The sequence below is a fragment of the Dysidea avara genome, chromosome 2 (assembly GCF_963678975.1).
Source record: "Dysidea avara chromosome 2, odDysAvar1.4, whole genome shotgun sequence".
In the NCBI taxonomy this organism is placed as follows: Eukaryota; Metazoa; Porifera; class Demospongiae; order Dictyoceratida; family Dysideidae; genus Dysidea; species Dysidea avara.
The window spans coordinates 41,487,391-41,514,274 of NC_089273.1; the positions used below are offsets into that span (position 1 = coordinate 41,487,391).

General features: G+C 38.6%; 1 protein-coding gene across 1 annotated transcript; it reads left to right on the forward strand.

Moving 5' to 3' along the window:
- The first annotated feature begins 547 nt into the window (after positions 1-547).
- Positions 548-26,884, forward strand: LOC136248113 (nucleotide-binding oligomerization domain-containing protein 1-like). The gene is made up of 5 exons (XM_066039927.1): positions 548-711; positions 15,012-15,078; positions 24,057-24,320; positions 24,374-24,931; positions 25,074-26,884. Exons 2-5 carry the CDS (start codon positions 15,033-15,035, stop codon positions 26,882-26,884), a joined length of 2,679 nt encoding a protein of 892 aa, XP_065895999.1. The 5' UTR covers positions 548-711; positions 15,012-15,032.

Below are 26,884 nucleotides of genomic sequence, written 5' to 3' on the forward strand. Positions count from 1 at the left end.
AATAAGTCGGGCTCGCTATTGAACCGACAGTAAAACTTAGACAAAAAAAAGGGTGTACGAAAAAACCCACAAAACTCAACCTGGGTTCGAACCCTGAACTACTGGAACTGTAAGCAGTGGGCATACCACTGTGCTACCGCTGCTAGCTATCCACTACCTCTACTTTTCTACCTTATAAACGCTACTCACGTAGTAGTCTCACTATATAGACTATAACACAGTAAGAAGAACGTGACCTAATGGTGACGAAGAAACCAAAGCTGAACCCGAGCCTAACCCTAACGCTAATGAAAACTTGGAAAATCGCGAAAATTAAAATTCGCGCTACAGAAACAGCAAGGGAATCACCGTATTATTATCCTACAGTTTTGATGTATACTTGGGAAGAATCGAACACCCAGAGTTGGAGGAGAAACTATAGAGGTTGATTTTTTCATTGCCAACCCTAACTAATGTCTGCCACAATACTCACTATTTTTGTGTAGTGACGTTCACTACTAATTTGTAGTGAACGTCACTACATTGACCACTAAGTAGTGACGTTCACTGCAAAAAGTGGTGACGTTCACTACAAAAAGTAGTGAACGTCGCTACTTAACAGTAGTGAGTATTGTGGCAGAGCAATTCACTAGTAAATTTTTACAGTGTGGAAGAAGAGTTCAGTTGTAACTGTCAGCGGAGTGGACAGCGGACAAATCTATTTTGCTGCATGTGAGTGAACTGACTGACTGATTGATTATAGCATTCAGTTATACATGAGTATGTCACATTCGCCAACGGCGAGTGATTCTTGTGCCTAGTGGTTCATAGAAAACTTTTATCTGTAAGAATTGCGTTCCATAAAAACTTAAGAAAATTAGTAGCTAGCCAAAAAGTTTGCCACGCTCAGCTGACTTGCCGTTAGCTGAAGAGGCGATAACCCTTGAAGAAGCGATTTCAAAAATCCAGTTGCATGTATCTAGCTAAGAGATTATAATTACTTTGTTAGTATTTTTGGAGTGGCGGAATCACTGAGCTCTACCTGATTTTATGGTTACTATTCCCAGGCGCGGTCTCATTCCGTCTTTGGGAAATGACTGCTGAGATTTTGGTGCTTAGCTACCGGTGTTTTTTGTAACTGGAGTCTCCGTGATCAATTCGGTGGACACGTCTAGGAGGCTAGAGGCATCCATGTCTTCTAAGTTGCTATAGCTTGTAGGAGAGATAAAAACAGATATCAGCTTAGACTTGTGAATTTGTATCGTACGTATGTACGAACGTAGCTAAGGTAAGTTCGCCTAACCCCGGACAGTTTTTTTGGTTTCGGTGCTGTGTCTCCGCCATGCAAGCAAATTTCTTAAACTTTAAAGTATGGTGATAAAACCTGTCCTATGGTGAATCAGTCCTGCAAGTTTCATCAAAATATCTCTATCCGTCGAGGAGCGTCGCTCCAAAATTCAACTATGTGTAAATTTCGCACATGTTCCTAACTCAGGCACTTTTTATCATGCTTGAAACTTGAAACAGTAGTTCCGAAGTAGATTTCGAATTGTAAACACTGCCACGTTAATCTTACATCTGTTTTCCACTTCATACTCGATTTTGAGTGTCATAGTACCTTTCGCTCTCGAGTTATGGGTATTTAAAACCTAGGTGTATTTCCGAAAACATTCATGCAGCTTCAATTAGACTGGCTCTTACAAAATCGTCCATAGCAAGTGTTTGGGTGATTGTTCGTAAACGAAACTTGTACAGAAGTAAGTCATAGTTGTCCCTCTGTACTGTATTAAAGTCAACCAGATGGCTATTTGAGTTTGGGAATAAACAGCGATAATCAAAGATTTTTCGCAACACATGGCAATAAATAATCACCTTGTTTGGAAAAACTAGCAGAATTTTAAAGCTGAGTTTAGGATCACAATATCATTGTACAGGAAGCATTAAACACCTAAAATTTCAAGTAAATGCTGTAGATAGTTTTGGAGATATGACGCCAAATATTTGAAGTGTCCGGAGTTAGGAACTGTCCGAAAATAGGTGCACTTACCTTATGTTGTTATAGACAGTGGAGAAGGAGTAACTGAAAGAAAAAGGGAACTGTGAAGTTCAAAGTTTCAGTAGACTCTGACAATGGTATTGTCAATAGATGGGTAACTAAGAACTTTAGTTGTGTAAAGCTCTTAGCTACCCAACTGTTGACAATACCATTGTCAGAGTCTACTGGAACTTTGAACTTCAGAGTTCCCTTTTTTTATTCCTTCTCCACTCTCTAACTACATACATACATACATACGATACAAATTCACAAGACTAAGCTGATATATGTTTTAATCTCTCTTACAAGTAGCAATTTAGAAGACATGGATGCCTCTAGCCTCCACCGAATTGATCATGGCGACTATTTAAACTAAAACAAACACCTAAATCTCCACAGTCATTCTCCCAAAACGTCATTAGACACCTGGGAATAGTAACCATAAAACCAGGTAGAGCTGATGCCGCCACTCCAACAAATACTAACTGTGGTTAGCCATAATAGCTAGCAGATAACTTCAAATGCAAAAGCTGTTTTTCATGTAGAAGTTAAGGAGACATCCGAGTTTTTAGCTATAGTAGCTAGCAATGGAAACCCATTACACTGACTCTATGCCCTTTAGTGATTGTCTGCTGCAAGTACACTAACAAGTTATGGTTAGAATGCTGGCCATTTTTTTCTGTAGACAAAGTACACAAGCTGCTGCTTAGTTGTCTTCCTTGTTTGCCAGAGGTATATAGTACAAGAGCAAGTGTTACATTATACAATCACCTCGATAACATATATCCTTGAACACGCTGTTAATTAAATTGGTCTGCTAGAGGACATGATGAATTTGTACTGAAAATTAAGGCAATCTGATATTTGTTGGAGTTCTTAACAATGATTTTCGGATACTCTGAACCTATGAATACCAAGGCTTGTCTGGTAACGTTTCTAACCTCAGTGTGCTGTATTGTACTTTGTGTTGAGAGCACCGAAATGTGCTGTATTCTTATTGCAGTAGCAATTAGACTTTAACTGTATGGGTGTTATAGTACAATTATGCAGATAATAGGGTGAATACAGTACATGCAGTTATGTGAAAAATTATGTAAGGAAAATTACGAAAACAACTCTACTCACCCACTCAGGCAACATGATTTATTATGTGGGCGCCATTGTAAATCGCTAAAAGCTATATCCTACAAGTTTGTTCCACAACTAAAAAAATAGATTACAAAAACACTGATAGTCTAATCACCAAAACGTGAAACATTAACCCCACTCAGTCAGTATATGATTGATCACATGCGTGTGACTTTGTAATCTCTAAAACTAATCCTACCAACTTGTTTTATGACTAAAAATAGATCATAAGACAACTTCCTGTGATGATATAATTTGACATATTATGCTTGTGCATACAAGAAATACAGTACTCAGAGAGTGTCTTGGGGCTATTACAGCACTCAACTTTGCTTCATGCCTCTGAACATGCCCCCTTTCACTGTATTTTCTGTACACACATGCAGTAGTTATAACATAAAGTCACTAAAGAAAGAAGTTTAAATTTGCCAATCAATACTTTCACTCAGAACTGGTTGGCAAGCTTAGATACTAATGAAAAGCTCATATTGGATTGCACTGAACATGAATGCTACATCAATTAGACAGGAAACACAATTAGGGTAATCTTAAGAGGTTGTTGTTGTTTTGTTATTTGATTAAAACATAACAACAAGCACCAGTTTATGTGCTTTAGCACCAAAAACTTTCTTGCTAGGTTTGTAAATAGCCCATGAAATACCCTATGAGGAACAGACAAGAACAAAACTTATAAAAATGGATGTAGATTTTATAGCTGTTTAGAATCTCGAACTCTTCTTTTATTTTCTGTTTAACCCTTACGCTCATATAGAACTTTTAGGAATTGTGTGTTATAAAAATAGTGGTGACATTAAAGAGTCAACTTCACCCTTCAGCCTATAACTACACATTGACTGAAATTTTGTTTACCAGGCTAATTAGAGAAGTCTGATTAAATGAACACTGTTACTACAGTACGTACTGGTCAAATGCACATTGTTACAAGTGAGTGTAAAAAATTTTTAAAATTTGCAAATTAATTAAGAAACGTGAAAGTTGTTTGCATGGGAGTCTTTATCCCTTGATTCGAATGATAAAGAATTGCATGTGAAATGGCTGCCATACCTTTTAATTAGGAAATTTTATATCACTTGCACTTGCATGTAATGACACTGTTTGAGCGGCATCATACAAAGACTTACTTGTTATAAAGCACTGAACAGTGGAAAATCATGTTTCCATGATTGAATATTCTTGCCACAAGTTTAATTTTGATTGTGTGTCTAGTCATATGGAACATCATTAATTTTGTTTCAAGTTGGTAGGAGCAACACCATCGAATTGTGGATCTATATTTTTATGTAACACTTTCACACCTCAAATCAAAGGAACTGCCTAGGCTACATTTTGTATGTAGCCCAGCTAGTCGGGCTACATACGAAATGTAGCAGGGCTACAACTAGGCTGTTTTGACAGCTAGACTATTTTGACATATATAAGGAAGATCAGGGGTGAATGTAGTAATTACAACTATTATGCAATACTTTGAAGTTGTATTTAAAGCCATAAAGTTATTAAATCAATCAGTTTAAAGTCTTTGAAGTTACTTCATGTATTTGAGAGTACTTTGATGTACTTGAAAGTGCTTTTGATGTGGTTTGGTTTAGTTTCAAAAGGTTTCAGCTATAGCACTAGCACTTACTATGTAAGGTTTTCAAAATGTGTAAGAAACCTATATCACCAAGAGATAGTTTTATTGTGGGATTCAGTTTGCCTCAATTGAGAGCCACAGTAGACTCAATTGTAAGCCACATGAAACCCACAATGTAAAGTGCATCTTGCCTATATAGGTTTTATATACATTTTAGTAGTTTTTAAAAGAAAGAAACACTTAACAACACAAATAGGCAGATCAGAGGAGTTATTCCTTTGATCTTCCCAGATCAAAAGTATTATTTCTTTGATCTACCTATGCAAAGTGTTACATATTAGCTGTAACATGGGGCATTTGGGCTTTACCTGATATGTATGCCCTCTACCCTCGGGCCTGTGGCCCTCGGGCATACATATCAGACAAAGCCCTTATGCCCATGTTACAACTATTACATAATGTATGCACTGTAAAGAGTTTGCACATTTCTGTACTAAAAGATTGCCTATATGGCAAGTTTTGGCCCCACAGTTTAGTGTTAGGGTGAAACCCTGAGATATCATTTTAATCCTTATTACATCATACATAAGTAAATTGCATGGCCATAGGAAGTACACTTTGAATGTTACTGCACTTTGTTTAAGACATGCATACTTTTAGTCCAGTTTTAGTCCAGTTTTCTGGACTACATGGGTTAAACGTTAACAAAAAGTTTCTGCATAACAAGAGTTAGTGTCTGTGATCATCTGTGTGCCAATAGTTTCTTTACATTTTTACTGTATGGCTAACCACAGCTTCCAATAGTTGAGCAAAAGCAGTTAATAGAGTAATTGAATATTTCCATTTATGCTATAGCCAGCGACGTCATTGGCTAGCATAACATTATCAACCAAGTTACGTCCATTAACTCCTAACCAGGTCCTACAAGTTCCTAGTTTTCTCCATCTGCTCTAGTTATAGTAGTAAAGGTTATAGCTATAATATTCCCTGTATGTTTTTCACTACTTGCTATTAATAGCCAACTTTAAACTTTTACTAATTTTGATGCAGTTCATATTGACAAAATATGCAGTTAACATAATAACAAAAGAACATTGATTATAGTATCATTTTACTATAAATTGCATGTAAGGTAATGTTTCTCCCTGTGGGGTATGTGATCAGTAGGAGATGATAGTTCACATATGTATCCCCTTTCATATGGTCACTTTAAACCCCACATTCTACCCGGGTTAACGCATTCATATGACCACCATAATCAGGTTGAACCTGGGTTGAACCCAGAAATCATAACCGAGTTCAACCCTACAAAGCAGTAGGGTTGAACTCGGGTTGAACTCAGTTTATGGCTTCAAAAGCATGTTGCAGTTTTAAATGAATACATAAAATGCATAAAAGATCAATGAATACCATCATGTGATGATTGCTTGTGAACAGAAACTGGGTTGAACCTGGGTTGAAAGTGGGTTATTCGACCCAGGTTGAACCCACTTTTGGGTGGCCATATGAAAAGGGTGTTACTTATTCAATGGAGCAAACCTAAACTATCATCTCCTACACATCACATACAATAAAGAGGAATGTGTAGTATGTGCACAGGTGTTAAGGTGTAATATTTGTTTTAACCACTGGTGTTAACTCATGATCACTATGGTTACCCATTATGATTTATTTCTGGATCAGTTCCTGGATTTAAGGTGGCAGTTACCTCACAATCTCCAGTTTGAAGGATATTTTTAAAATTCAGTTATAAACAGATTTGGAGAACTACACTAAAGTGAACACAACCAGATTGTAGGCCAGCTCTTCCTCTGACTACATGCAGGTCTGTATGGCCATTGGAAATTGAAAAGCGACGCTAGAGAACCGATTGTACAAGCATGCATAAATCCTTTCGGCGTCAGTTTACGCAAAGCTCGTTGCACATTACGGCAAGGTAAATCATGGAATATATTCTTTAGCATCATAAGCAGGACGTGATCAAGCTTACACCAGGCTGAAACATTGCTATGGCACTATGAAGTCCTTTTGGCCACCGAAAAATGGTCTAAAACCTGCTGTAACTTCGACAGGCGGCAAAAACTTTTTTTCTCGACATGCGGCCCTGCTACAAATTCCAGTCGCCTATTTCACACAAATACAGAGGTCTCCCTCACTGGCATACTAGAAACAACTGATGCAGAAAGTACTAACACTAATATACTATGCTAAAACCACAAATGACGTATGCCACCAAAGTTTGGCGCGAAGCACCCGAATCTCGGCGAACAAAAGTTCTAAACTACTCTACGTACTTTAGTGGATGTCTTCTTTAATAATGTTCACAAAACAAGGCAATGGACCTTAGCACGCGCAACAGCCACTTTAATTATCGCGTAAACACTAATCACATGATGCAATAAATGTGACCGGGCCTGCGATAATAGGGCATGTGGGCACATGATTTATGCCTACTTTTTCACACTTTCATTACTCATAACATTTTGTACCATTATGCTATGTGATAGCAATTTTCAGCTCTTAGTAAGCATTTAATTGGTATCATGATGCAAGTTACAGAATGGAAAAATACATTTCCAATACTGAGATATGACCTGTAGAGTGATGGGGTGTAGTTTGTGCCCACATGCCCTGTTTTCGCAGGCCCGGTCACAAATGAATATTTGTGGTGCGACGAATGGCTTCATTTGCAATGGCTTCAAAACCAAGACTTCCAGGTAATTGCCACCTAGAAGCCAGGAGAGAAACCTTTTAAAACCAGGAAAGCAACATAAATAAAGTTATAGCTGATTACCAGCCACATTGCTAAGATTAGTGTTGTTGCTAAGATTAATGTTGTTGCCTTGTGACCAGAAGGAAACATTTTGAAACCAGGAGAGAAACCTTTTAAAACCAGGAAAGCTATATGCATGAATAAAATTATAGCTGATTACCAGCCACATTGCGAAGGCGAGTGTTGTTGCCTTGTGACCAGAGGGAAACGTTTTGAAACCAGAAGAGAAACCTTTTCAAACCAGGAAAGTAACAAATAAATTATAGCTGATTACCAGCCACATTGCTAAGGAGGGTGTTGTTTAGTGCACAAAAAATGCTAGCATTCGAATGTTTGAATGAAAAACTACAGATTATCCGAATGTTTCTAATAAAATTTAAAACCCACAATCAAAGTTTTTAATTTATTGAATCTAAGGAGTAAGACTTATTGTTGTGAGGATTCTATGCGCTTACTTTTTGAAATGCTCTTTGATATAGACAGTAAAGTGAGTGTATACAGTAGCGAAGTAGTAGTTTTATCGCTGTAATCGACCTCACACCTGGCGCACTAGCCTTCGCTTGTAGCGTTTTTGGCTTCACATGCACCTGACTGTAGACAACAGGCTGTTAACTAAGTGTAAACAAAAGCGAAGTACATGTTAACAACTTGACACCTGGCGCGTGTCGTGTCCTGTACTATTTCAGCTGCACGTGACCTAATTATATACATTGGGCTCCCGCGTAAAAGATTTGAATGTTATGAATTTGTATTCGAATGCTCCCAAACGAACGAACATTCGAATTTCGGAGCATTCGTTTATGCACTGGTGTTGTTACATTTGAGTCCTCCAGTGCCCGAATAAGTACAAAATATACATACAGTTTGCTATATCCAATCCATCGCGAAGCATGAGGGTCTGGTGACAGCTGCATCGAACACTTGTGTACATGGAATGTAATTAATTTCAAATCCTGCTAGTAAACACATCAACAAAACCCAGTACGAATGATGATGTGTAGTCATGCAGCTATCACCTGACCCTTTGTACTCAACATGCAGGTTGGCTATGCAGTAGTGGTTCTAGGAATTCTTTAAGGGAGTTTCCAGTTTAGAAGGTTGACATATACACTAACATGCGTGACCATGTATGCATGTCCTAGGGGGTCTGGGGGCATGCTCCCCAGGAAATTTTTGAATTTAGAGGCTCTGGGACTGCATTTGGCAACAAAAATTATCTGTAAAACAAATATTTACAGAGTCTATTTACAGAGTGCTGAGCATGCACATCGCTTATTATAGGTGTACACAGATGCTCTGAGACTGCATTTGGCAACAAAAATTATCTGTAAAGAAAATATTTATGGAGTCTATTTACTGAGTGTTGAGCATGCACATCGCTTATTTTAGGTGTACGCTGCAATACTTAATCAAAATATTCAACTGTCGCAAAATCATTTGTTTCCATGAAAACCTTGAAACCCCTAAATCCACCACTGCTATGCCAGACTGGTTAATTAAACATTACAATCTTATCTTGATTATCATAATAGAAGCACAACAATTATTATTCCCAGTATATATGAGGGAGCAGAATAGTATAGCAACAGATTTGGGTACTGGAAGGAAGTGATTGACACAGTACGCACAGATACAATTTAACAAGCTCTACGCCATGTCATGACCTTTCAAAACTCCTAATTACAGCACACTATTACAGCATATTATATTACGTGTATGTATATTATGTTAACAATCCTCAACATCCTCCAGAGAGGCCTGGATAATTTCTGCCCACTCAGTTATCTGTTTTCTGGCTCGTTGAGCTGCCCCACATTGTGGATGATTACTAATGGGTGGACCACATGAGCCTTCATTTACCTTCTCATCACAAATCAGTTCGGCATCACTCTTATCTGTTACTTCAAGTGGGTACAACTTCATTGTAACTCCACTTCTTGTACATATGTTTGCAGAACGAACCTCTCCATAGTTGCCTGTGACCAAACTCTCAATTATTGCCATCTTCCAATTTATCCATGGGCAGTCATCATGGACTAGCACAATGTCCCCAATCTTAACTTGTTGTCTTCCTCCTTTGTTAGAGGGGTGATAAAATTCTCTCAAGGATGTGAGATACTCATGACACCATCGTCTGGCAAAATTTTGTAGCAGAACGGATTGGGTCTGGGCATCTTGCCTGATCTTCACAGCTTCACAATAGCTTGGATCCTGCAGGTCTTCAATGGTTGCCTTCTCATGGGGAAGTCTGGTAAGTCTTTGACCATGTAACAGGTGCAATTGGTGTCAAAGGTTCAGGATCAGCAAGGTCATCTGAAATGCAGGTCAACGAGCGGTCATTTAATATTGTCTAAACTTCAACAATGATTGCTTGGAGTGTCACTAAGTTGATGTGTGCTCTTCTTCCCAGTGTCTTCTTAACAGCCATTTTTGTGAGACCAATCAGTCTCTCTCAGTACCCACCAAACCAGGGCGCCTTCTTTGGGATAAATTTCCATGTAATACCTTCCTGGCCTAGCACTGTTCTGATCTCCTGTGAGGATAACAATTCAGTCAGTTCTTCTGCAGCTGAAGTGTAGGTGGTGGAGTTGTCAGACATCATCACTTGTGGTAGTGATCTTCTAGCAGCAAAACGTCAAAAAGGCCAGTAGAAATATGGCTGTGGAGAGGTCTGTTACCACCTCAAGGTGCACTGCTCTAGATGTGGCACAGGTTAATAAACAGATGTACTGTACACCTTCTGTTCTTCTCCATTGTTCTGCTTGACATAGAGAGCTGGCCAGCTCTTTGAGAGAAGCATTGTGGATCCATCCCCCACACCGCAGGAGGCCCTTGTCATCCACAAACAACCAAAGTTTCCTGACAAGTAGTGGCCTCTTAACTACAGGACGGTCACACTTGGATTTGGCACTGGCCATCTCCTTTGAGTACACAAGTTCCTGGCAAGCTTGAACTCATCTGGTTTGAGTTCTGTGGCTGTTAGTGGACCACCTAGCTTAGGCCTGGATTTGTGCAAATTACTGATGTGCCTATAGGTGTATGCATTGACTGCTAGAAGCTTTTTCAGTGTACTATATTCAGAGATATCGATGATTGTGTGGAGGCCACTGATTGTATGGATAGTTGGCTGTGGGACAAATCTGTTTAGCTGTGGCTGCAGTTGCATGCAGTTCTATGGTGGACTCTGGCTGCCATTGTAGTCAAGCAGTGGGCATGGTCAAGCATGATGAGCCCTTCCACCACAGGTCGTTGGGTGAGCTGAGAAGTTGAAAACTGATGCCACATGTCAACAGGTCAGCCAGGGTATCTACTGTTGGGCAATAGTTCCAAGTTACTTCAGGGAATGCTTCCCTGATCTCTAGGATGCATCGTCTCACAAATAATGGGAGAACCTTAGAGCTCTTCAGCCAGTACTGGACAATTTGACTATCTCCCCAACAGTAGATAGGGATGTCCTGTTGATGTAGGGCATCAATGATAAATCGTGCAGTTCTGGAGGCCACAACAGCAGCCATTAGTTCCAGCTTGGGCAAGGCCAGGCTCTTCAGGGGTGCAACACAATTCTTAGCCATGTAAGGGTTGCATGTACAGTGGCATAGCCAGGAAAAAAATTTTACCAAGGCAAAGTTTATACATTGAAATAATTGAGAGGGTCAGCTTCTGACTTAACTCAGTGATTCATGCACACTTTAAAGCATGGGTGGTACAGTATTTGCAGATTGACTCTCTGGTTGGATGGAAGCAATTGTTTCAGAAAATTAAACACTGAGCATTTTCTACATGTCATAAGTAATGCTCCAGCTTACAGTATACCATGCTTCAATTATTAGACTAGTATAATTGCACTCAACACAAAAACTGAATTACTACAGAGATATTTTGAGTGATTAGGCCACCATGGACTGCAAGTCATAGACACTACTTTTTTCAGTAGTGATCTGATGTGATGTTTAAGTCAGAGATTATCTCTTAAATGTGATGCTCAACTGCATGTGCTAAGCATGTCAATCTAGAGATGCTCCCATAAGGAAAATTTTGAAAATAATGTATGCTTTGAAATGGCATGTGGAGGCTATTTTTTTAATTGTAACTGCTATGCATGATATGCATGATCAATTGATTAACATAAATGTAAATGATTTAGTCCAAGCAGTATAATGAGAACAGTGGCTACAGTCTGTACTGAATGCTCAATTAGAGTATATTTACGATGACTGCTCTATTAGAGTATCTCGATCTTTTTACAAACTCAAGTAGCTGAAAAGTGAATGCCAGACTGTGTCACCATGGGTTCTGGCCCTGCTTAGCACTACAGCTATAGATACTATTGTGTGTGGTACAGTAACGCTGTCTAGTAACGTTTGAGTAGAAAATTCGGGATGCCAAAACTCCAGGCCTGCTCAGCCTTTTAACTGAGTTGAGCATTTTTACCGAGGCAGCTGCCTCGGTTGCCTCAATGGTAGCTACGCCACTGATGTAAGGGTTACACTTGCATGAAAAGCTTGGCCCTTACAGACACTGGACTAGCAATACCTAAGGAGTCAAACAGTTTAGATGTGTCTTTCAATACCTCTCGCTTGGTAGTCAGTGGTCGGTCCATAGTGATGTTCACTCTTGGCACCAGGGACAGTTGATCAGATTTGGTGTTCCACTGTAGCCCCAAAATATTTGCTAGATGGGAGTCACTGGTAACACCACTTTCCCGTACCTTCTTGGTGAGGGACTCACTGTTAAATGTCCATGCCCTGCAGCTGAAACCAGTACTGGATAGCAATGACCTCGCTTCTTCAAGGTACTGAATGGCCTGTTGCTCCATCCCACAACATGAAATGACATTGTCTACATACAGATTAGCTTGTATGTTCTGTGCAAGTGGTGTGTCATGTTGTTGTAAGTGGTGGTGCAGTATTGAAAATAACATAAAGGGTGAGCTTATTGTCCCAAACAGAACTCTTCAAAATTAGTACACCACAAATTCACTGTTAGGGTTTAAGGGTTCTGAGCCATAGAAAATGAGTAATGTTTCGATCTGCCTCCTTCAGTGTCACTTGGAGTAACGCTTTCACTATGTCAGTTGATAAACCGTAAAAATGGGTCCGAAAATGCAGAATTATGGGACAAAGGTCTACTAGAAAGGGAGGGCCAGACATCAGACAATCGTTCAGCTACAAATAAACTATCATGTAGAGAGTTCAGCTACAAAGAAACCACCATGTAGAGAGTTCAGCAGCAAACGAATCAAATGTAGAGAGTTCAGCTAGAAACAAGTCACCCTGTAGAGAGATCAGCTAGAAACAAGTCATCCAGAGATCAGTTAGAAACAAGTCACCATGTAGAGAGATCAGCTAGAAGAAGTTACCTTGTAGAGAGTTCAGCTACAAAGAAACCATCATGTAGAGAGTTCAACTGCAAACAAATCACCCTGTAGATAGTTCAGCTACATACAGATCACTTCAGCTAGAAACAAGTCATCCTTTAGAGAGATCAGCTAGAAGGATCACCTTGTAGAGAGCAAACAAATCACCCTGCAGATAGTTCAGCTACAAACAAATTACCCTGTAGAGAGATCAGCTAGAAGAATTTACCTTGTAGAGAGTTCAGCTACAAAGAAACCATCATGTAGAGAGTTCAGCTGCAAACAAATCACTCTGTAGAGAGTTCAGCTAGAGAAGTCACCTTGTAGAGAGTTCAGCTACAAAGAAACTGCCATGTAGAGAGTTCAGCCTCCACCCTGTAGAGAATTCAGCTACAAGCAGATCGCCCTGTAGAGGGATCAGCTAGAAGAAGTTACCTTGTAGAGATGTAGTGAATTCAGATACAAAGAAACCATCATGTAGAGAGTTCTGCTGCAAACAAATCACCTGTAGAGAGTTCAGCTAGAGACAAATCACCCTGTAGAGAAGAGGTCACCTTGTAGAGAGTTCAGCTACAAAGAAGCCACCATGTAGAGAGTTCAGCTGCAAACAAATCACCTGTAGAGAGTTCAGCTTGAAACAAATCACCCTGTAGAGAGATCAGCTAGAAGAGGTCACCTTGTAGAGAGTTCAGCTACAAAGAAACTACCATGTAAAGAGTTCAGCTGCAAATAAGTCACCCTGTAGAGAGATCAGCTAGAAGAAGTTACCTTGCAGAGAGTTCCACTACAAAGAAACCATCATGTAAAGAGTTCAGCTGCAAACAATTCACCCTGTAGAGAGATCAGCTAGAAGAAGTTACCTTGTAGATAGCTTAGCTACAAACAATTCACCCTGTTGAGAGATCAGCTAAAAGAAGTCACCTTGTATAGTGTTCGGTTACAAGGAAACCACCATGTAGAGAGTTCTGTAATAAATACATGTGTTATATAATTTGTGCATTTACTGATAAAGTCAGAAATATTTAAAGTATTTAACATCTGCTTCATCTTTTCTTCTTCCTGCGGTAAAGAAAAAGATAGGTTATACTAGTACAAAAAGAAGTGAAATCTAATCCAAAACAGCCAAGCTGTAAAAAATGAGTGTGGCCCTCAAAAAGGCTATGGTGAAAAAAGAGCTGTGATGGTGTATAATGGGTAGAAAACAGCATAAAACTGAGCAGAATGGCCAAAAACTTCATTATACAATGTAATTTGCCAGCTTATTCACAATGTCCAAAGTGGCTGGATTGCACTTCTCACATTGTCTTCATTTGAAAAATGAAGTGGTATATCCAAAAGTCCTACATTTATACAGTGTACTATTCAAATACTCTAATAGAACAGTCATTTCAGGCCAGATGACTGAGGGTCTACTGTACCGACTATGTCAGCCTTCGTATTTTCACAACTCAATCCCAGAATTGAAATTTTAATACTAGTTGAGTAAGTAAATAAGTACCATAGAGTCAGGTTGTTAAGCGCATGGATCTATTAAGCACATATTTGTTAAGCGCATGCATATTTCTTGTAATTAACCATGGATGATAAGTGCACATAGCAAAATGTGATGATAGAGCTACACACAGCAAGAAACAATAAGAAAAGCTGAAAGTACTGAAAAATTAATGTCTCCTCAAGCGCTTATGTCTCCCTTGAGGTCTCTCTTTGCTATGTATACAGCAAATCGGCCATCTGGATAGTGATAATCTCATTCATCATGAAGGATTTCACCTGGAAATGGAATCAAATATCCTTACATACTGGCGTGGTGACCGGCACAAACTATTAACTATTCTATTATAACTTAGTGATTCTGTGTTATACTCACCATATAATTTATTTGGCATATGCGCCTAACAGATAGTATGATTTTTACAAAAACTTTTCTCCAAAAATTATAAGCACATATGCTTAACAACCCGACTTTATGGTATATCAGCCAGTCTAGTAATGAAAAATACCAAGGCACTTTGAAGATAAGTTTTTGGAGTTAAGAAAACACTAACCTTTTTTGTTATCCCTACTATATACTACAGAATGTTTTGATACAGGTCGAAATGTGTAGTATAGTGTACAATATGTGTAAATATAATTTGTTTCCCTGCTTTAGAACTTTACAAAAGATTGGAGCATGGCAGCATCAAATATTTCTTCTGTGATACCAGAAGGCAAAACAAGTAAGTGTATGTACAGTATAATACTGTGATTTACTTTTTTTCATTGCTAAATAATTTTCATATGGAAAAATTGTATAAAAATTTCTTACACAAAAACTTTTACATAGGATAGGGTTTCCACTCAAAATAAGAAAGTGCTTCTTTTTGTTGTTTCTGGATATTTTCACACAGATATGCCTTTAAGATAAAGCAAACAGTGCTAATTTGTTATTGAATTGTTTGTAGCATTCAATACTGTCATAATTTTTAACACATTTAAATATCCAAAAAGTGGTCACGTGACCAAAAATCCCATCATATAGGATTTCCACTGCAAAATAACATGGTACTTCAGCTCTTTTCATTTTTTCTGGTTAGTTTCACACACACTGACCTTTAAGATAACAATTAAGCACCAATTTATTGTTGAACTGTCTATTGCCTTCAATATCAATGCTGCTTTAACTGTAAATATCCAAAAACTGGTCACGTGGCTAACAATCCCATTATACAGCCATACAAGATGTGCTATAGCACTAAAAAGATATAGAAGTCTTCATTACGGTATGAAATACACTAATTGTGGCTTAGATCACCTTAAAATACAATATTTTTCAGCCGTTTCCATGGATACCATTTCTAAGATAAGAAACATTTTGGGCCATAGCAACCATACCTTAGCAACCGCTTATAAGCAACTGTACTACATACTCCAGCAAATGAAATTGCAATTATAACTTTTCACTGCTACCAGTGAAATTTGGGATAAATTTCACTGCTGCTATTGGGACTTTTGTATGGGCAGCGAAACAGGTATGGTACTATTGTGCAAGGACAGCATTTTGTACTCAAGAGGGTCTTTATGAATCCCATGTTGTGCTGTTTGGGCTATCAAATGTCCCCGCCACTTTTCAACATCTGATGGACTCTGTATTCACAGGACTTCAGTGGTCCATGCTTAGTATATCTTCATGATATCAAGACACACGGTAGTGTGTCGTGCGGCCCAAGAAGCCGGCGCGTAACACCCGTGAGTATATTGACAGGAAGAAAGAAAACGAAATTTTCGCACCTCCGTAGCTCTGTGCTTCCTTGATGAAACAAGACAATTTTTGCTGTGGACATTCCCTCCAACTGCAGTACTCCACATTCCAAATTTGAGCGAAATCGCTTCACGCGTTCCCGAGATATGCGACTTCAAAAATTGGCTCAGTTTCTTCGTTTTTTTTTCTTCTTCTTATTTTTCTTTTTCTTGTCGCACACTTACAAAAACTGCTATAAAACGCGAACGCCATATCCGATTGCCTTGAAATTTGGCACACAGAAGGGGGGTATAAAGGCGCATCTCGGTACCAACTTTGGCTGGAATACGATAAACAGGCAAAGAGTTATGAGCGATTATTCACGAAAAATAACACCAATATGTTGTCACGCCTACAGGGTAAACCGCGTATGGGAAGAAGCTGAAAATCGGTGGGTGAATAGGTTAACTATTGAACCTCAAACCTTTTGTGGTTTGAAAGAAATCGAGCTAAAAAAACAGGAAGATACAACGAAAAAACCAACAGTGTGTAACAATTACGCAATCGAGATTAGCTAATAAAAAAACGACTACTTGCCACGCCTACCAGATAAACCGCTTGGGGTAATGCTTTGAAAATCGTTGTACAGATAGAATAATCATCTTAGAAAGGCTCATCAATGGTGTAGAAGAATCAGACTTAAAGCCACGGAGTTATAACACGAAATCCAACTTGGTGCAGCAAGTGCGAGATCGAGATACTCTAATAGAGCAGTCATCCTAATAGAGCAGTCACCCTGAAGAGAATTCAAGAGATCAGCTAGAAACAAGAAACCTGTATAGAGATCAGCTACACACAAGTCACCCTGTAGAGAGATCAGCTAGAAGAAGTTACCTTGTAGGGAGTTCATGCAACTATGGAAAGGGATAGTTCAGCTAGAAAAAATCACCTTGTAGAATTCAGCTACAAAGAAACCACCATGTAGAGAGTTCAGCTACAAACAAATCGCCCTGTGGAGAGATCAATAGAAGAAGTTACCTTGCAGACAGTTCAGCTACAAAGAAACCATCATGTAGAGAGTTCAGCTACAAACAAATCTCCCTGTAGAGAGATTAGCTAGAAGAAGTTACCTTGTAGAGAGTTCAGCTACAAAGAAACCATCATGTAGAGAGTTCAGCTACAAACAAATCTCCCTGTATAGAGAGATCAGCTAGAAGAAGTTACCTTGTAGAGAGTTCAGCTTCAAACAAATCACCCTGTAGAAAGATCAGCTAGAAGAGGTCACCTTGTAGAGAGTTCAGTTACAAAAAAACCACCATGTAGAGAGCTCAGCTACAAACTAGTGACCTTGTAGAGACATCAGCTAGAAGAAGGTACCTTGTAGAGAGTTCAGCTACAAAGAAACCATTCTTTAAAGAGCTCAGCTGCAAACAAATCACCTGTACAGAATTCAGCTACAAATAAATCACCCTGTAGAAAGATGAGCTAGAAAAAGTTACCTTGTAGAGAGTTCATTTACAAAGAAACCACCATGTAGAGAATTCAGCTACAAACTAGTGACCCTGTAAAGACATCAGCTAGAAGAAGTTACCTTGAGAGAGTTCAGCTACAAAGAAACCATTATTTAAAGAGCTCAGCTGCAAACAAATCACATATACAGAATTCAGCTACAAACAAATCACCATGTAGAGAGATCAGCTGGAAGAAGTTATCTTGTAGATAGTTCAGCTACAAGCAAATCACCCTGTAGAGAGATCAGCTAGAAGAAGTTTACTTGTAGAGAGTTCAGCTACAAAGAAACCATCATTTAGAGAGTTCAGCTTCAAACAAATCATCTGTAGAGAGTTCAGCTACAAACAAATCTCCCTGTAGAGAGATCAGCTAGAAGAAGTTACCTTGTAGAGAGTTCAGCTACAAACAAATCACCCTGTAGAAAGATCAGCTAGAAGAAGTCACCTTGTAGAAAGTTCAGCTACAAAGAAACCACCATGTAGAGAGTTCAGCTACAAACTAGTCACCTTGTAGAGACATTAGCTAGAAGAAGTTACCTTGTAGAGAGTTCAGCTACAAAGAAACCATTTTGTAAAGAGCTCAGCTGCAAACAAATCACCTGTACAGAATTCAGCTACAAACAAATCACCCTGTAGGGAGATCAGATAGAAGAAGTTACCTTGTAGATCATTCAGCTACAAACAAATCACCCTGTAGAGAGATCAGCTAGAAGAAGTTACCTTGTAGAGAGTTCAGCTATAAAGAAACCACCATGTAGAGAGTTCAGCTGCAAAGAAATCACCATGTATAAAATTCTGCCATGAACAAATTGCCCTGTAGAAAGATCAGTTAGAAGAAGTTACCTTGTAGAGAGTTCAGCTACAAAGAAACCATTCTGTAAAGAGCTCAGCTGCAAACAAATCACCTGTACAGAATTCAGCTACAAACAAATCACCCTGTAGAGAGATCAGCTAGAAGAAGTTAACTTGTAGAGAGTTCAGCTACAAAGAAACCATTCTGTAAAGAGCTCAGCTGCAAACAAATCATCTGTACAGAATTCAGCTACAAACAAATCACCCTGTAGAGAGATCAGCTAGAAGAAATTACTTTGTAGAGAGTTCAGCTACAAAGAAACCACCATGTAGAGAGTTCAGCTGCAAAGAAATCACCCTGTATAAAATTCTGCCACAAGCAAATTGCCCTGTAGAAAGATCAGTTAGAAGAAGTTACCTTGTAGATAGTTCAGCTACAAACAGATCTCCCTGTAGAGAGATCAGCTAGAAGAAATTACCTTGTAGAGAGTTCAGCTACAAAGAAACCACCATGTAGAAAGCTCAGCTGCAAAGAAATCACCCTGTAGAAAATTCTGCCAGAAACAAATTGCCCTGTAGAAAGATCAGTTATAAGAAGTTACCTTTTAGAGAGTTCAGCTACAAAGAAACCATTCTGTAAAGAACTCAGCTGCAAACAAATCACCTATACAGAATTCAGCTACGAACAAATCATCCTGTAGAGAGATCAGCTAGAAGAAGTTGCCTTGTAGATAGTTCAGCTACAAGCAAATCTCCCTGTAGAGAGATCAGCTAGAAGAAATTACCTTGTAGAGAGTTCAGCTACAAAGAAACCATCATTTAGAAAGTTCAGCTTCAAACAAATCACCTGTAGAGAGTTCAGTTACAAACAAATCTCCCTGTAGAGAGATCAGCTAGAAGAAGTTACCTTGTAGATAGTTCGGTTACAAACAAATCTCCCTGTAGAGAGATCAGCTAGAAGACATTACCTTGTAGAGAGTTCAGCTACAAAGAAACCATCATTTAGAAAGTTCAGCTTCAAACAAATCTCCCTGTAGAGAGATCAGCTAGAAGAAGTTACCTTGTAGAGAGTGAAGCTACAAACAAATCATCCTATTGAAAGATCAGATAGAAGAAGTCACCTTGTAGAAAGTTCAGTTACAAAGAAACCACCATGTAGAGAGTTCAGCTACAAACTAGCCACCTTGTAGAGACATCAGCTAGAAAAGTTACCTTGTAGAGAGTTCAACTACAAACAAATCTCCCTGTAGAGAGATCAGCTAGAAGAAATTACCTTGTAGAGAGTTCAGCTACAAAGAAACCATTCTGTAAAGAGCTCAGCTGCAAACAAATCACCTGTACAGAATTCAGCTACAAACAAATCACCTGTAGAGAGTTCAGCTACAAACAAATCTCCCTGTAGAGAGATCAGCTAGAAGAAGTTACCTTGTAGAGCGTGAAGCTACAAACAAATCACCCTATTGAAAGATCAGCTAGAAGAAGTCACCTTGTAGAAAGTTCAGTTACAAAGAAACCACCATGTAGAGAGTTCAGCTACAAACTAGCCACCTTGTAGAGACATCAGCTAGAAAAGTTACCTTGTAGAGAGTTCAGCTACAAAGAAACCATTCTGTAAAGAGCTCAGCTGCAAACAAATCACCTGTACAGAATTCAGCTACAAACAAATCACCCTGTAGAGAGATCAGCTAGAAGAAATTACCTTGTAGATTGCTCAGCTACAAACAAATCACCCTGTAGAAAGATCAGTTAGAAGAAGTTACTTTGTAGAGAGTTCAGCTACAAAGAAACCATTTTGTAAAGAGCTCAGCTGCAAACAAATCACCTGTACAGAATTCAGCTGTGAACAAATCACCCTGTAGAGAGATCAGCTAGAAGAAGTTACCTTGCAGAGAGTTCAGCTACAAACAAATCTCCCTGTAAAGAGATCAGCTACCTTGTAGAGAGTTCAGCTACAAAGAAACTATCATGTAGAGAGTTCAGCTGCAAAGAAATCACCACTGCCCAAATTTCAAGGCAATAGCTCTTTCCAATCTGAAGTTATCAATTGTCAAAGTTGGCAAATTGGATGTGTGGAAGGCCCCTTTTCGCAAATCTGGTCACATATGTATTATATATATAATTGTACATCTACTGATAAAATATTTAAAGTATGTACATCTACTTCATCTATTCTTCTTCCTGTAGTAAAGAAAAAAAAACATAGGTTTAAAAAGTCCCAAAGCTGGCCATAGGCTGGCTTTGGGGTATACAAATACAAAAAGAAATGAAATCTAATCCAAAACAGCCAAGCTGTAAAAAAAGTGTGCGGCCCTCAGAAAGGCTATGGTGAAAAAAGATGTGAAATCCAAGGTGGCGGCCAAGAAATGGCTGTGATGGTAGGTTAATGATAAAAATTTTAATAACGACAATTCAGGTGAATTTTTGTGCCGCTTCACAAAATTTACCTGAATTGTCATTATTAAAATTTTTACCATTAACCTACAGTACCATCACAGCCATTTCTTGGCCGCCACCTTGGATTTCACATCTTTTTTCACCATAGCCTTTCTGAGGGCCGCACACTTTTTTTACAGCTTGGCTGTTTTGGATTAGATTATCATAATGGACAGGTTCTTTGATTAACATACGAACAATTTACAGCAAGTCTTTGAATGTTTAAAACAAGCTAGACTAAAATTGCAGTCTAAGAAATGTCAGTTTGCAACACAAGGTTACTTTTCTTGGCCACACTGTTTCATCACATGGGATATCACCTGATCTCATAAAGACATCAGATACGTGTAACCAATTACTGTTAAAGGAACCCAACAGTTTTTGGGCCTAATTAGTTATACCAGACATTTTATAAAAAAATTGCTAAGCCATTGTATCAGCTAACAGAAAAGAAAACGCCATTCAAGTGGACCGACCAATGTGAAGATGCTTGTATTTTCCTCAGGAACCACCTGACCTCCACATCACAGATGCCAGTGACACAGGGTTGGTGCCATTTTATCTCGCTGCCATCCAGATGGGGCTGAGCATGTGATATGATGTTATGCAAGCTGAGTTCTTATGTAATTACATTCAAAAACAGCTGCTAGCTGTAGTTACCTTTCTACAACATTTTAGACATTATCTGCTCATTGCTCCATTTACATTTACAATTCAAACTGATCGTGGTGCCTTAAAGCTTGCAAAATGGCTAGAGAAACTGTAAGACTATAATTTTAACAATTTTCCATCATTCCGGAAATGCACATCAATGCTGATTCATTGTCTTGTTACCCTTGCCGGAAAAGAATCTCACACACTAGAACATTCCATTTCCACCATCTCAACTAGTGGGCTAACATGTGACTACTCGACGCAAGAGGTACAGACCTTCCAGCTGAATGATAGCTACATCAGTGCATTGCTCAGAGCAAAAGAAGCAAACTAATGACCATCCTCAGATGGATTCAAAGGCCAAAGTATAGAATGCCATCACCTTCTTCAATACTTGTCATCCATGATGGTATTCTTTGGCAATGTTACACCCACCTTGCAAGTGATTCACACAGGTAGTTCCCAGCAGTCTATGTACTGATATCCTACATGATGAGATTCACCAATGAGCATGTGATGGTCATTTAAGCCAAGAAAAATCCCTAGGCCAGCTTAAACTGACCCAGGCACTTCAATGACATTCATAATTTTGGTGTCAGACATGTTCCATGTGTGCCTATAGAAAAACTCCATCACCAAAACAGAGGGCCTTTTTAGGGACAATCCTGCTGGATACCCCACCCAAATAATGGCTGTAGACATACTATGGCCACTACCAGAAAGTGACACAGGAAATTCATATGTCATGGTGGTTGGAGATTATTTTACTCACTGGATGGAAGCATTTGCCATCCCCAACCAGGAAGTAACTACTGTCACAGAAAAATTGGTATAAGAAGTCTTTATGTAGGGAACAGCCGATTATACTCATTATTTTACCCATTATGCTATGCTGCACTGCTCAAAAGTTTGTCTATTATACTTAAATCAATGTTCAATATTTACCTATTATGCTCAAATTATGCTCAATATTTATACCTCAGATTCTAGTAAATTGGGAAAAAATAAGTTGCTGAAGCAAGACTCTAAATCCTTGCTTGTCAAATGCATATAAAGATCAATATACTCCAATAGAACAATCAACTGTCTGATTATTTTCTGACTGTTCTATTAGAGTATATCAATCTTTTTCTGTGATATGTATTTTGATAAGCAAGAATTGATGGTTAGATCCCAGCCTATTATGATCAAAATTTTTTACCTATTATGCCTTTGAGCAGTGCTCAAAAATCAAGCCTATTATGCTCAAAATTATACATTCAAAATTTACGTTATGCTAGAGAAATGAAAGCACATTAGTGTTTCCTGACTGCTGTATCAAAGTAAGTGACTGCTGTATTAGAGTATCTCGATCTTATTGTGCAAAGTATGAATAATCAACCAAGAAATGGCTAAGTAAGTTATTTTGCATGTTTCTAAATGTGAAATGCTGCATATTGGTGGTGATTATTTTGCTTTCTTTCAGGAGCGCATTTCGCATTTTAATTAAACTTTTGAAGATCATCCCTATTATGCTTGATGCTTTTAGTTACTTGTTGTACTGTAAATTATGCCAGCATAATTGGCCTGGGCCTACTTATGGTAATGCACAAGTGTTCTGCCTTTATGCTAGCATTATTCTCAATGCTTTCAGGCACCTACTATGCTCATTATTATGCCAGCATAATCAGCGGGTCCCTATCTTTAAGAGATTTTCCATCCCTGAGCAATTACACCCAGACCAGGGCCTCCAGTTTGAATCCAAGTTTTTAACAGAAATATGCCTCCTGTTGAAATGCAAAAGTACACCTTACCACCCACAAAGTGATGGCTTGGTCAAACGTTTTAACCTTTACTTGATAAGTTGGCAACCTGTGCCAAGGATCACCCTTTTGACTGGGAAAGCTACATTAGAAAAGGTGTGATGTTCATTGGACCATCCCAATTATCCATCCCAATTAATTAAGCTAACCAAGGCTATTATAGTGCTGCACCTCTCAACAATGAATATCAACTTAAGCTATACACCCGTCTAAATGATATAAAGCAGTGTAATGGCTGGAGTGATTGGCATCAAGATGGCACCTCGCGCTCATGCATGGCAAACGCGCTACCAATCAATAAACTAGCTAACAATGAATTAACTAACCATCAGACAGTAATTATTGAGTAAATCATTCATTGTGCTCAGCGGTAGCCAATATTAACCTTGTTTCTTGTTCCTTCCGTGTTACAATTTTAAACAGACTGTAGGACCAGGTGTCCTATACCGACCTTCAGCACTTGTGCTGTAAAGCCTTAATAAATAAAAATAAATAAAACAAATGGGCGCCTTTGATATGTGCATGCCCCATACCACAAATCAGTAAGAACACACCCATGAGGTTTGTATCTGATTTGTAAACAACTCCACCCTTAGGCAGCAATACAAACCTCATTGGTGTGTCACAACTATAAGTTATAATTCAACTGCATATGTGTATAGTACAATAGTTTATTATTACATACCGTGCAATCACTGTAAATGTGGATTTCTAATTTTCAAGTTTCTACTGTATGTAATATTTTGAATATATAGTACTGAACTAAAGTTTATATGGAATTATAGAGGATGAGACACCAGATTGGAGAGATCTGAACAAGTATGTTGTTGCACAACATGCAAGCAAATGGAAGGTTCTTGGAGCAGAACTTGGACTGGAAGACTTTCACATTCAGAACATCTACAGGAATTTTCAAGCTGATGTGGTAGAAGCTTGTGGGGAAATGTTGTTGAAATGGCTACAGGTTGGGTCCACTCCAACATGGGGCAAACTGGATGATGCCATCATGATGGTAAAGAAATGCTATCAGGACAAAGGAGATCCTGAAGGTACAGTTTTGTACACATAACTAATAAATTGTTTATCTATGCCTTGTATACAGAAGAAAAACTGACTGATGAAATGACTCACAAGTTGAAGGAGTACCACAAAGCTAATCGATTCTCTGTAGAAAAGAACGCCTGGCCACCTGAACCACCCACAGAATACACACCTTTAGCATTGATTCATCATAAATCACAGCTAACCAGCAAAAAGCAAATATTTGCCTTCCAAGGAGCAAAGGGTACTGGACAGGTTGACAACATCATTGAAGCTTCAAAAAAGCCTAACAGTCCTGAAGAGTTAGATAGTGACGAGCTTGCAGCATGTCTCCGACAGAGTACAAGCACTCGTGAAATTTCAGATATACTTCTCCCGCTGTATAATCGATGTAATAGACGACGAACTGTCTTAATAGAAGGTGCTCCAGGACTAGGAAAGACAGTCTTATTGAGGCAAATAGCTTACAAATGGGCACTAGGTGAGCTTTTGCATCAAAGCCGTTTTGTCTTTCTATTAACCCTTCGTGACCCTGCTGTTCGAAAAATGGCCTCTCTTAGGGATCTTATTCGGTATTTGTGTGTTCGGTGTTTCTGTACAGATGCTGAAGATACCCAAGGCTTATACAAATTTAATTTTGAAATCACAGGGAGAAAATGTTACTTTCTTACTTGATGGATATGATGAGCTCCCTTCTGAGTACAGACAGGAAAGCTTGGTAGCAAATATAATACGACGAGAAATACTGCTTTTGTCTGCAGTGGTGATTTCTTCACGTCCTCATGCTTCTGTTGATCTTCGCATCAATGCAACTTGTCATGTAGATATCTTGGGCTTTACTAAAACTGACCAGCAGTATTTCTTCAAAACTTCATTAAAGGATGAATCAACAAAACTGGAGAAGTTGACGAATTACCTTCAGGCTCACCCCAACATCAGCAATCTTTGTTTTACACCTTTTCATGCAACCATCTTAGTCTGGTTCTGTAAAAGGGGATTCCCTCTTCCTGACAGTTCTACTTCTTTATACGAACGCTTCGTCTATTACACTATACTACATCATCTTGCCAGAGAAAAAGGAAACAATGCCACTAAGAAATTTAGTGATGAAAATCATGATCTGGACACCATTCCAGAACCTTATCATGGTGTACTGATTAAGCTTTCTAAACTGTGTCGCAAAGCTTTGAAGAAAAATGACCTTGTATTCTCTTTAGAGGATATTAAAAAGGCTTGCCCAAAGATCGAAGACCCTGAACTAATTGATGCATTTGGATTATTGCAAGTGGTTGAGCATTACTCTGATGATCAAGTTTATACAAAAACATTCAATTTTATCCACTTTTCAGTGCAGGAATTTTTGGCAGCTTATCATTTAACTCGTCTGAATAGGAGCAAAGAACTTAAGTGTCTTAAAAAGTATTTTTTTCATGAAAATTTTGGCAACACATTTTCTATGTATATGGGATTAACCGGAGGGAAGAGTTCTGCCTTTAAAACATTTTTGGCTTCTTATGGTCAAGGTGCAATTACACGCTTTAAGAATCGAATTATGCTGCAGGACAAGACGAAACCAATTGCTTCTATATTTTTTGAAGATGACAGAAAAAGTCTGAAGCTTTATCAGTGCTTTCATGAAGCCAATGAAGAGCAGTCTTACAGGAATATTACTGAGAAATTGCATACTGCCAAACAAATTGATCTACAAAAAGACAGTGCAAGTGCAACTCCACTGCTCACTGGTGATTTAATTTGTCTAACTTTCTTTTTGTCAAAATCACCAGTAAAAGCATGGTTAAAATTGAATGTTCCTTCTTGCTACATTCGTGATGATGGTCTAAGGACACTCCATCGATGCCTTACTACCAATAAAATAACTGTTGAGGTTATTAATTTAGAGTGTAATTTACTATCACCCCAATCAGAATACGAAGTTGCTGACATTGTGTGCTCTTGCCAAACAAGGCGATTGATTGTGAGAGATAACAAACTTGAAGATGGTCTGGACCTATCTAAGTGTTCAACACTACTGACTTTAGACATATCATCCAACAAGCTTTCCTCCAATGGAGCAGGTAGATTATTTTACACTTTGAGTAATAACAAAAGTCGCCACTTGAGAGTTCTTAAAATCAACAACAATCCCCTCAGTGAAGAGGCAGTAGATAAACTAGCGAATTATTTGCAGCATGACATGATGTTAGAGGAACTGTATGCAGTAAGAAACAAGTTATCCACTGACAACGCTATTAAAATATTCTCAAACCTGACAGTTGCCAAAAACACAAATTTGAAAATACTTGATTTAAGTGAAAATTTTATCAAAGATGAAGCTGTTAGCGAAATCATTGCCTGTTTAGAAGTTGATTTTCTTCAAACGCTGTACCTTCAAGGTAACGATATCACCACTCCATCCATAGAAAAAATAGTTGACTCAATAGCAGACAACCAGCACCTGGCTAAATTAGGTGTTCCAGACAACATTAATGACTCACGACAAATCTATATGAAACAAGACGGAATTAACAAAAAAAGGAATTACAAGCCTAAATTGCATATTAGCATTCTTTAG